Source organism: Rhinolophus hipposideros, assembly GCF_964194185.1.
Source record: "Rhinolophus hipposideros genome assembly, chromosome: 21".
NCBI classification, from domain to species: Eukaryota; Metazoa; Chordata; class Mammalia; order Chiroptera; family Rhinolophidae; genus Rhinolophus; species Rhinolophus hipposideros.
Window position 1 is genome coordinate 49,835,948 of NC_138067.1, and position 11,956 is coordinate 49,847,903.

Genomic DNA, 11,956 nt, shown 5'->3' on the forward strand with positions numbered 1-11,956 from the left:
TCTGTCCCCACAGATGGCTAAAGAAGAAAGTGGAGTCTTCTTTCACACCTGATGGCTTGCACTTGCACGTGAACCTCTGTGCAGGTATGCTTACAGGTGAGGGCTTTCTGCGGGCCCTTCCTGGGTGCTAAGTGTTCTAGCCACATTAGCTCATTTAGGAAACAAGCTGACTTCCATCCTCACAGACACCACAGGAAGCCACGCAAGATTTTGAAGGAGCCCGATACGTTACTCAGGGATCTCAGGCAGGCACAGTTGTCCTTCTCCAAGGGCACTGAGCAAAGTGGCCCATCCCTGTGCTTGAGGCTGCACAGGGAAACATTACTGTTGGCAGCCCACCGACCCCCCCCCCACGGCATAGGCTCCAGATGTGTCAGGGTGGGGGCTGAGGGTCCTCCCTGACACATAGCCTTGCTCCTTCTCATGGGTCTTCTGGTGCTCAGCCAGGACCAGGCTGAAGTGGGTTTTCCAGTAGCCCTGGCACACGTGGCGCTTCCTGCCACTGTGGTTCCCGAGATGATGGATGAAAAATGAAATCCACACAAAGGACACCCCACAGTGACTGCACACGTGGGACTCCCCTCAGGAAGCCTCAGGCTCAGCAGCTGTTTCAGGCTCCTGCTTCACCCCCCAGTGTGTGCTGGAGACACACTCAGGGCTCTGCCCACCACCTGCGGTAGGGCCGCTTCCTTCCAAGGCCTTGGTGTGGAGTGGCTGGTGTTCAGGCACAAGAGTGCTATGCCCATGTGTGCCCGTGTCCTGGACTGGCTCCCAGATGATGGAATGGGAGCCTGTGGGCGATGGTGAGAGGGCCCGGTTCCTCCTTCTGAGAATCAGAGCCTTCTGCAACTGCTTTCCTCCTCTTCCCAGGCAGTGCCAGTCATGGGGCAAACAATGTCCATCAAGAGCCTCTCCATCAGGGTCTCACACATGCAGACTTCCTCACACATGCTCTCTTTGCTCTCCTGCCACCTCCTGCTGCCTGAATGGCCAGCAGTCCTGATGCCACGGGCTCAGAGGAGGAAGCTGCCATGTCAGCAGAGCTAATGAAAGGCCTGCAACTGAGCCACTGAAAAGGGCAAGGATGGGAAGCCCAAGCAAGGGGGAAGATGCAACTGAGGAGGCGAGAAGTACTTTACATGCACCCCGCCAGGTCAGTTGATTCTCTCAATGAACCCTGGGGCAATGGACTCAAGCTAGGTCATACAACTGTTAAGTGCAGTGACCTGGGCCACACTGCACTCAGAAGATCAACACCTGTTCCAGTCTCTTTTCCATTCATCAACATTCCCTGAATTCACAGCTGCCTGGAAGAAAGATAGTTATTCCCAGCCTGCCTTGCAGCTACAGTGGTCATGTGAGTAAGTTTTGGCCAATGGGATGTAAGCCCAAGTGTGAGGGGTGGGGAGGAGCTGTTGCTGTGGATGTGAGAGCTGGAACAACCATCTTGGACCATGAGGTGACTCTGGCAATGAAGCCATGAGGTGGGGGGAGCCTGGGTCCATCACCAGGAAGGGCCAAGTGAGGCCTTGTGTGGTGAGCTATTGCATTACACTGGTGGCCCCTGATGAAGCACGTCTCCAGGGATTCATGACCTTGGGTGGTCCCCCCCCGCCACACACACACACTGGTTTGGCCATATGACCTACCATGATCTGTTGGACATTAGCATGCATAACACAAGCAAGGGTTTGATAAGCACCTGCACAACTGTGCTTACTCTTCTGGAATGCTCCCTCTAAGAACCCAGCTGCCATCGTGTGAGGAAGCCCAAGCCAGCCACGTGGAGGCAACATGAAGGAGCACCAGGTCAGTAGCCTCAGCTGAGCTCCCCATCAAGCGCCAAAGTCAACTGCCAATTGTGTGAGGCCACCCAGAACATTCCAGCCCTAGTCAAGCCTCCAGTGACCACGGCTGTGTGCACGGCCCAGCAGCCACCAAATGGAACAGAATGCCTGCTCAGCTGACCCAGTCAATCCACAGCATTACAATAATTAATATTGCTGTTAAGTGAGTGTTTGGGGTGGTTTGCTACACAATAAGAGATCACTGAAACAGCTGGACTCATGTCCTGCTCTGGCACTGGGGATCACTGGGGATCAGGTGGGGATCAGGGCCAGCTGGTGAAGAATGACTGAGTGAGGTCAAAGAGGTCTTTGCCGAGGCCAGTGAAGCTGTAAAGAGCCCCTGTCAGCCTCTGAAAGAAAGGTACACCTTTCAAACTGGGACCCGACCATCACTCACTGACCCAGCCTCACCTGAAAAGCTGCCTCTTGGTGGTTCTCTTTCAACCAACTGAAATTCCTCTGTCTCCAGCCTGCAAGGGGCGGGAGGTGGGGGGGGGGGGTTAAAAAAAAAACACAGAAAAACTGAAAGGGACATTGAAACCAGAATAGAAAGCAACCAATGATGGGCCTCAAGTCCCAAGGACTGGCCATGGCTAGGACTGCAGCCTTGGTCCTTTGCACTGGAACAAGCACCCATCAGAGCCCTAAGGAGTAGGGGGTTCCAAGAACACCGCAGGAGAGGTGAAGAAAAGGGTCTGCCAGGGCAAGGCTCGAATGGCCAGCAGGTAGGCAGAAAGTGGGGCAATTTAGGGAAAAGCCAAGTTTAAAAAGAATGTGAAATTAAAACTATAAAAAGCTCAGAAGTCTGTCGGGGTCTCCCTATGGAGAGTTTCTGGGGCACAGATGTCCACAAAAGAGAGGGAAGACCCAAGAAAGCCGATAAGCATTGTCTCTACACCAAGGAGGATGGGAAAGTCAATGTCTTGGGGCCAGGGGCCTTTCCAAATTGGGAAGCTTCAAGTCTTACAGGCAGGGACTGAAAAATCAAAGGCTCAGGACTGAAATGCATAGACCAAGAAGGGTGTGAACCTTGGCAAACTCGTTCAAGGTCACTTCAAAGACAGTTAAAACACTGTGGTGTCCCAACCAAAGCCCCATAGTCAGAGTCCCCCCGGCCAACAGTTTTGGAAGAGGATGGAGGGTGGGCCACAGGGAGGCAGGTGTCACCCCACAGGAGCAGTTTCCTGTAGGTATTCAGGTCCCCCTTCACCAGGTCCAGGAGGCCCCCTATCCCCAGGTACAGAGGCACCTCCAGAAACTTCAGCTTCTGAAACAGCAGCACAACCTCAGCTGAGGCCTCCCATGTAGACCTTGGTCGCATGACCACAGCGAGCACACTAGGGGTGGCACTGTCCTGGGGCTCCTATCGACCACCTGACAGGTTCTACCAAGGGACCCAGGCTTCCCTGGACCCAACCCCTGGGTTAACATGGGAGCAGGGTCTCTCTGTCTCACCACTATGAACGTTCTTTGTGGTGGCAGGGCCTGTCCTGGGCCTTGCAGGGTACTTCACAGCTTCCCCGGCCTCTTCCCAGATGCCAATAGCACCCATTCCCAGTACTGACAAACAAAGCTGTCTTCAGACATCACCAAGTGTCTCGTGGGTGGGGGCAAAACCACCCCTGTTTGACAGCCACTACTGTAGAGGACCCCAAAGTCTCCTCCATGCCCATCACCATATGGGGCTCCAGGCCAGCACCCAGGGGCAGCAGGAGCAGGAAAGCCATGCTTGCTGCCCCCAGGAGAGACAGATGGACATGCCTGACAGAGGCCATGAAAGAGATAAAGTGGGTGGCCTCTCGGTGACACTGCCACAAGTCCCAGAAAGTCTGTGTCTCCTCGGCTCAGGGAAGAGCACCTGCAAGGCCCCAAGGGCAGCACAACCTCAGTCAAGTGCAGGGAGCATGGGAATGCGGAGGGGCCTGGGCAAGGCAAAGAGTCCCTGTTGTGGGAGTCCTGGGCAAGGTGGCCCCCACCCACCGTCAGCTCAGACTTTATGGGCCTGACCTCTTCTGTCTCCTCCCAAATGCTTTCCTATTCCAGAAGCACGGGGTCTGGAGCAGGACAGGCTGGGGAGACGGGAATGCAAAGCTGAGGCACCCCCAAACCAGTCAGGGAGACCCCACCGCCTCTTCCACACAGATCCTAGGGGGACAGTATAGAGTTCTCAGACAAGTTCTTTTGTCACAGCAGGTCCCAAGCCTCAATTGACCCCACTTCTGTCCTCAATTGACAGAGCAGAGCGGCCAAAAAGAAATAAAAAAGCTCAGTGGTGGCCCTGGAAATTCGAACGGAAGTCACAACAGAGGTAATACTTTTCACCCCTTAAATTGGTAGACATCTTAAAAAGCAACAACATGCAGTGCAGGCACAGATGTGAGGAAATGGGCACCCTGGTACACGGGCACCACATATGCTACAAAACTTTTGGGAAGCCATGTGGAAAAAACCTTTGTCCAATGATTCGGAGGAGCTCACCTTCCACACCCAGCACACACCTGAGGGCGTTTTACTGCAGAGCTTTACAGGAAGGGGCGTGAGAACCACAAAGGCGTGAGAAATGCCATGAAGGTAGGGAGGATACAGCACTGGATGTCTGGTTACCACCCAGAGCGACCGGGGTGACTGAGGGCTGGTTGTGGGAACGGCATGTGCTCAGAGACCAGTACATCGTCTCAGGGAAACCGGCCACAAACTCTCCGCACAGGCCCACAGTGAGATGGCAGAGACACACAGGACCCTGTGCCAGGCCTGTCACTTGGTTTTATTTTTGGTGTGAATGAGAGAACAGGGACATTATTTTTTTAATCTTCCTCAATGTTTTTCACTGATTGCGACACTGTGTTTCCCCAAAAATAAGACCTAGCTGGACAATTAGATCTAATGCATCTTTTGGAGCAAAAATTAATATAAGACCCAGTATTATATCATAGTATAGTATACATCATATTATATTATATTAAATTATGTAAGACCCAGTGTTATTTTACTATAATGCCATGCTCCAAAACGACACATTAGAGCTGATTGCCCGGTTAGGTCTTATTTTCGGGGAAACATGGTAAACACTATGATTTGAATAATCTCTGAAGAGGAATTTAATTAAAAGTAATACTTGTCACTTTCACCAGAGCCACCTAAAGGGAGAAGTCGAGATTACAACAGGATCTCCAAGCCTCGGCTACCTGGCCTTCCTCTAGCTCCCAGGATTCCTGTACAGCATCTCCCTCCTGCCCTCTCCCAGCCACTGACCCTGGCTCACTACACCCGCCCAAGGGCTGGCTAGTCACTCACAGGTTTCGGTGGGTTCCTGGGTCTCATTGGGATTCTGATCTTCGCTGGCCTTCATCAGACTACCTGATAACAGCACACAGTAAAGGCTCAGCATGCTCCCTTTTAAGCATCCTTTTGCTAAAAGCTATGAGGACCCCACAGGAGAACTTAACAGTGTCTGTTTACCCTGAGGGGAGAGTGAGTCCAAGAGACTCATGCTAACAGTTACACAGTAAACCTGTAGGGAGCCCACGTGGACCCAGGTTTCTGACCCTGAGCCCAAGGCTCCAGGGCCACATTACTACCAGTCCTTCAGGTCCTGCCCTTAAATATGGTGGAGACTCTGTCTACCCAGCCCCAGTGCTCACCTTACGCCCATACTCCGGGGGCAGAAATATGCCCAAAATTTTTACTCAGTTGTTAAGGGGCTGGTTCCTCCTGATTTCTTATATCTGGAAAGCAGATGTGAGAGCAGTAGCCCAAGCAGCCTTTTTGCCCCATGAGGCAACCTTGAGGGTAATGCCATTGGGCAGAATGGTGGGGGCTGGATCCTTGCTGAGTGAAGTAAGAATCCTCACCAGATCAGAGAGGCTCATCTCTGTGCCTCAAATATGTGGAGAATTAGACTCTCTTAGCTAAGCCACTGGCTGGGCTCTGGGCTCCATACTTCAGTCTCACTCCTTCCAAGGCTGACCCCTTCCCCATTTCCTCTAACACATGCATGCTCTCCTCACCTGGACTCCTCCAGGGCCTTGGTGAGGTCCTCCTCCAGGAAGGCTGCCTTCTTGTAGCTCTTGGGATAGTGTGCCAGCACCCAGGGCCGGACATCATCAGGCAGGACGTTCAGGAACTGCTCCAGCACCTACTCCTTGGAACGTGCCTCAGGCTGCAGCCACTAGCGGCACAGCTTGTGGAACTGGGACAGAGCCTGGTGGGTGAAGTTCCAGAAATGCAGGTAGGAGACCTTGAGGTCAGCAGGGGCCCTCCCACAGATGGTCTTGGGTTCCACCTTGGGTTCCTCCTGCTGGTCCCCAGTTGCCAATCCTGGTGTGGGCAGTTCCAGGGGAGTTGGGGAGCTCCTGGGGGTGGCAGATGCCTTCTCCAAAGGTAACATCTTTCCAAATCTACACTGGGAAATGTGATTGTGTCCAGCCAGGGGCAAGATGCCATTGTGAAGAATGGGTTCACGTAACAGTGGCTCAAAGGAAGAGATACCAGGGTGTAAGGAATAGAATATATGAAGGTCTGCCTGGGAACATTTGGGGATGTAAACTCTCACAGTGGCTGGGATACGTGCTTGGCCTTGGAAGGATTGGCTACCCTCCCAAGGACCAAGAAAATATTTACAGGATGTGGAGCCTGGCCTTCGCCTTGGTACAGGTGGGCTGAGCTCTGATACATCTAATCTTGTACCAAGGACTGGCCCCGGCTCCTAGCCAGATCCGAGACCAGTTCCTTGTGTTGTTAACACGTATGCTTATTGGCTCCTTGCTGCTGTTGTTAGTGAAGTCCTCAAAACCCCAGAAAGCAGAGGAGCAACAGCAACAGTTGTTCCCCGGCCGCCTGGGCTGCTGCTGTAAGGTGTTTCGCTTGTGCTGATGAAAGGCCGGTGCTGTTTCTGCGCCTGATGTTTTGCCCGTGTTGATTTTTTACCGGTGCTGTTTCTGCGCATGATGTTTTGCCCGTGTTGATTTTTTACCGGTGCTGTTTCTGCGCATGATGTTTTGCCCGTGTTGATTTTTTTACCGGTGCTGTTTCTGCGCATGATGTTTTGCCCGTGTTGATTTTTTACCGGTGCTGTTTCTGCGCATGATGTTTTGCCCGTGTTGATTTTTTACCGGTGCTGTTTCTGCGCATGATGTTTTGCCCGTGTTGATTTTTTTACCGGTGCTGTTTCTGCGCATGATGTTTTGCCCGTGTTGATTTTTTACCGGTGCTGTTTCTGCGCATGATGTTTTGCCCGTGTTGATTTTTTACCGGTGCTGTTTCTGCGCATGATGTTTTGCCTGTGCTGATAACTTTACTCGATTTGGATTTTGCCCTGCTGATGAAAGGCTGTTGCTGTTTCTACGACTCTAATTGACCGGGCCCTGGTGGTATGATGAATTGCCTCCTTGCTTGTTAGTGGTATGATCATATATTCCTCTAATCTCTGTCTTGTCTTACTTACTTTCACTTTGTAATAAAACTCTTTAACCCCTTCATCCCGGCTTGTGGTGGTGTGTCTTGCGTATCGGGCCTTGAAAATAAGTCTGTGCACAGCAATCGATAATACTTATCGATACACAGGGGCAACAGGATGCTGTGAAATTTTGGCCAGAGTCCAGAACTGCAGAGGACATGCCTACACAGTGAGAAGCAGGCCATGGGGCACCCACACCAAAGAACAAGCAGGGCCTCTGAGTCTATACCCACCACACTCAGAATCCATGCAAAATTATTTCCAAGAAATGTGTTTGTTAAATATCAGTGGAGTTTTGTACTTGTGTAGACAAAAATTACCATAAAAAGTGGATAATCCTGGTATTACCAGGATTAAAAGAAAAAAAAAAGTCACGGAAAGGAGAAAGAAAAATTACAGGACAATCTCACCAAGATGTAAAAATCTTCAGACTTTGGAAAACTCATTCCAACAATGTATGTTATATACGCAATGCATGTAACATAACACCAGATTTGGGTTTATCACTAAAAAATACATTATGGGAATTTCAGGTTCCATTAATGTGAAAGGGCTGGTATCAGGACTCCTCTTCCCATTAAAACAACTAAAAATCTGAACTAGATTAGTGGACAACCCGTAGCCATTTCTGGAAATTGCACAGGCCTGCAGGCCTGGACCGACCCACCTGCAGAGCCAGGCGGGATGTCTGAAAAGTTGGCCAGAATGGGGCACAATAGGCACAGAGGAGACTGCGGTAAATGCAAGAGTTCAGGTCCTGGCCTGCCCTCTCCCCTACCCCAGCTGAACCTGGTATGGTAGGCAGCCATGTCATTCAAGAGAAGACAAAGTTTGGGATGTTTAGGTAAAATCTCTTTAATGTAGTGGTCAGCAAACACTGAGGAAGCTAAAGGACAGAACCCAGCAGGTGGCAGCTGGCCAGGCCTCTACCAGTGGCCTTGGACTCTTGACATTCTCACTAGCTGTAAACATACAGAGACATGGATCCCAGCTCCTCCCAGAACCTGACGGGTCCACACCTCTTGCTGCAAAACTGGAAGGTCCAACGACCCCACTCACTAGGAGGGAGACATCCCACACTCAACCAAGTGGGAACACTCCCCTTGGCTGTACCACAGAAATATTTTCTTCCAAACACCTGTTTGAGAAATTCAAGAAAATCTGTGGGTGACCACAGCTGCTGTAAAAACGCGTTCTCAGCAACCTCACTTTGACGGAAATAACTCTGCAAGCGAGCTGATGTGGGACTGGGGGTTGGGGATCTCTTCCCTGTACAATCGGGGTCTGTACAGTCGGGGTCGGATGAAGGAGGGTGACTGCTAATGGGCACTGGATTTCTTTCTGGAGTGATGATGACATTCTAAAATTGACTGTGGTGATGGTTGCACAACACTGTGAATATACAAAAAAAAATCACTGAATTATACATGTTAAACAGGGGGACTTTATGGTATGTAAATTATACCTCAATTGAAAAAAAAGTTGGCAGAGGTTCAACTGTCAACTGCTCCCCTCTCCCTCTGAGGCTAGAACTTGAAGTACCTCAGAGACATGCTATAAGGAAGAAGAACGTCCTCTCCTGGCCCTGATGGACCCATCTGCCCCTCACTCTTGCCCCCAAGTCACTGTTTTCTTCTGGTCTGAGGCGGCCCTTCAAGGAGACCTTTTTCCATGGCTTCCATGCTCTCACCCCTCCACACCTCTTCACTCCCTCCGCTTTTTACCTGCCTGCCCCACTGGAATGTGAACCCCAGGAGAGCAGGGGTTAGTCACAGGCAGGTCCCTGGGCAGCACCTAGCTCATAGGGCATTATTTTTAATGGTACTAGTTTTGTCAGGAAAGACATGCTGACTATGCCTGTTTTGTGGGCTATTACAGACCCTTACGTTCACATATCTGGGGTCAGGCTGGTGACATACTGTGGGTGGTGCCAAAAAAAAGTATACACGTGACTTGTATTCATCTTTTGTTATCAGTATATATTGAGTATTACAATTTTATAGTTTTTTCCTTTCTTAAAATGTGTATTGGGCTGGCCTGGTGGCTCAGGAGATTGGAGCGCTGAGCTCCTATTGCCGAGGTCACCGGTTTGATTCCCACATGGGCCAGTGAGCTGCTCCCTCCACAGCTAGACTGAAGACAATGACCTGACCTGGAGCTGAGCTGAGTCCTCCACAACTAGATTGAAAACAATGACTTGACATGGAGCTGATGGGTCGTGGAAAAACACTGTTCCCCAATATTCCCCAGTTAAAAAAAATAATAAATAAAAACACCTCATATCCTTATTAAAAAAAAATATGTGTATGCATTTTTTTGGCACCCTCTGTATTTGTAAGGTAAATGGAGAAGTGGGATCCTTGGGTCTCTGGGACCTTGTGACCAAGCAGTCCACTGTTGCCTTACAGCTGCCAAATTGTCTGTTCCCCGCACCTTCCCCATGACATCACAAAGAAGTGTCTTGGAAAACTGAGACCCTATGGAATAATGTCGGTAAAGCTTCCTTGGGGGAGTATCCCAGAAAGCTGGGAACCCATTGAATAATATTGGTCAGGCTCTCTTATCTGATGGTTTCAGTACAGTGATTCCATCCCCTGAGACTGTGCATGTGTGAAGGCACAGTACGTGTTGGAGCACGATGGGGGCTTTTGGGAAGAACAACCAGTCAGGCACGTGACTCACGGACCCTGGAAAAACCAAACTTTACTTCCCTGTATGATTACTAATAAAAGCCATGCGTTCGCCCGATTCAGGGCTCAGTCCTTGAGATTTGAGTCCCTTGGCCCCTCTTGCACTCTCCTCTTGTCTACTGTCTTTCTTAACCTTGCGCCGACCTTCTCGCTTCCCACTGCTCTTGTCGTGCTGGATGTGAGAGCCCACAACAGACAACCTCACCCCCGTTATTCACTATGGCAGTGCCAGATTTCCTCATGCCCCGACCTCGTGGGCCCTCAGATCAAAGCCTCTCCTCACTGTCAAGGTGGGACTGTCCAGCTGGCTTCCAAGGAGTCAGCTAAGATACTGGTATGTATATGAGAGAGGAGAGTGGGAGATGAGAGGAAGCGGTGAAAGGAGGAGAAAGGAGGAAAGGCAGAGACAAGGCAAAGAGAGGAAGAGGGTGAGGGAGAAGGGAAGGAAGTGGGAAGGGAAGAAAGAGAAGAAAGGTGACAAACATACAAAGTACTGACAGGTGAATGAAAGGAAACACAGAAGTTTTATGACCTTTCCTCAGAATTTTTCTATAAATTTAAAAGTTTTTTTTTTTTAAAGGATTGTGGGACAGAGCCCCAGAAAACAGTTTCCAGGCTCTCGGCCTCATGTGGAGAGGTGCTGGCTCGGATAGTGGATGGCCGTCAGCTGTGGCTGGTTGGCCATCAGCTGTAGCCATTAAGCCGTTGGTCACTGATATAACTGCCTTGGCTACGGAGGGGAGCCGAGGAGAGTGAAGGAGGAGACTGAAGGAGAGTGAAGGAGGAGACTGAAGGAGAGTAAGGAGAGTCGAGGAGAGTTGGTCGGTTGGCAGCAAAGCGGACAGCAGGTCGCACGTCGTGTAAACCCAGCCTCCAGTGAGACCATAGTGGTATGACTTCCCTACCTATGGCTCCGTGGGTGTTCCTTTTTGGCCTCACCATGTCCTGCGTTCTTGTGTGGGGAGCGGGAGCAGAGACCCCGCAGGCCGCCCCGCCGGACACCCCGCACGACAAGGATCTAAAAAAAAAGGAATCCTAAGTGGTCCTCATTACCCCTTGCCAGCCCCTCCACCAGCTGCATCATGGAAACCCACTCTTGTCCTTCTCCCATGGGGTTCACTCACCCACCAAAGCAGTCCCAGAACAGGGGTAGACACCTACCTCAAACCCATCCCATCCCAAGTGACTGGGGAGAGGCAGACAAGCCCCCACCCTGGGTCCCACCTGGCAGCCAACCCCCTTGTTCCCTGGATTCACACTCGGGGAACCTCAGGCCCCCACTCCACTCCCACCTGAGTGCCACAGCCTGCTGCCCACCTTCACTAGGGGACCCCACAGACCCTGTCGTCATCCCCTCAGGCCTCCCCGGAACGCCGCTGCGCGGCGCACTCGTAGCTGATCGCTCAGACCCGCTCAAGAATAGCAGGTCCCGGCGACCCACGGCCGCCAGCAAGACCCACCACATGTGCAGCGGCCGCAGCCTGGAGCTCGGCGCTGGGCTGCCGGCCGCACTGCTCATACGCACGACGGACTACGACTCCCAGAATGCCGCAGGCGTTCCCCACAGACGGGGCTGAGCGACAGCCAATTAGGGGCGGAGCTATCGCTCGCGCCTCATCCTCCCCTGCGCCTGCGTCACTTTCGATGCCATGGCAATGGCGTAAACAAGAGGAAAAAAACTGCCCTGACAACCAGAGACACAGATTACAGGGAGTGAGACACAGAGACAGGGAGCGACAGAAGCGTGAGGACCCAGATATGGAAAGAAAGGGCCGGGAAACCCTGAATCCCAGAGATGGACAGATACACAGAGACCGGAGGCAGACAGAGACCAGTGAGACGGAGAAAGACTCAGACAAGGGGAGATCCAGAGATTGGGGAGACTGATATTGATAAAGACTCAGAGACAGGGACAGACAGAAGTGGATAGACCTAGAAGTGGGAAGATAGAGATAAGAAGACCT

The 11,956-nt window shown here is 51.4% G+C and overlaps 1 protein-coding gene across 1 annotated transcript; it reads right to left on the minus strand.

Moving 5' to 3' along the window:
- Positions 1–321: 321 nt before the first annotated feature.
- On the minus strand, positions 322–11,511 carry ZSCAN18 (zinc finger and SCAN domain containing 18; the record flags this gene model as incomplete). Its single annotated transcript, XM_081031577.1, is given in 11 exon segments — positions 322–582; positions 586–670; positions 672–723; positions 726–786; positions 788–835; positions 837–982; positions 2,259–2,317; positions 5,855–5,982; positions 6,085–6,318; positions 7,970–8,091; positions 11,217–11,511. Coding segments are annotated over 11 exon segments (1,491 nt in total).
- Positions 11,512–11,956: the final 445 nt, after the last annotated feature.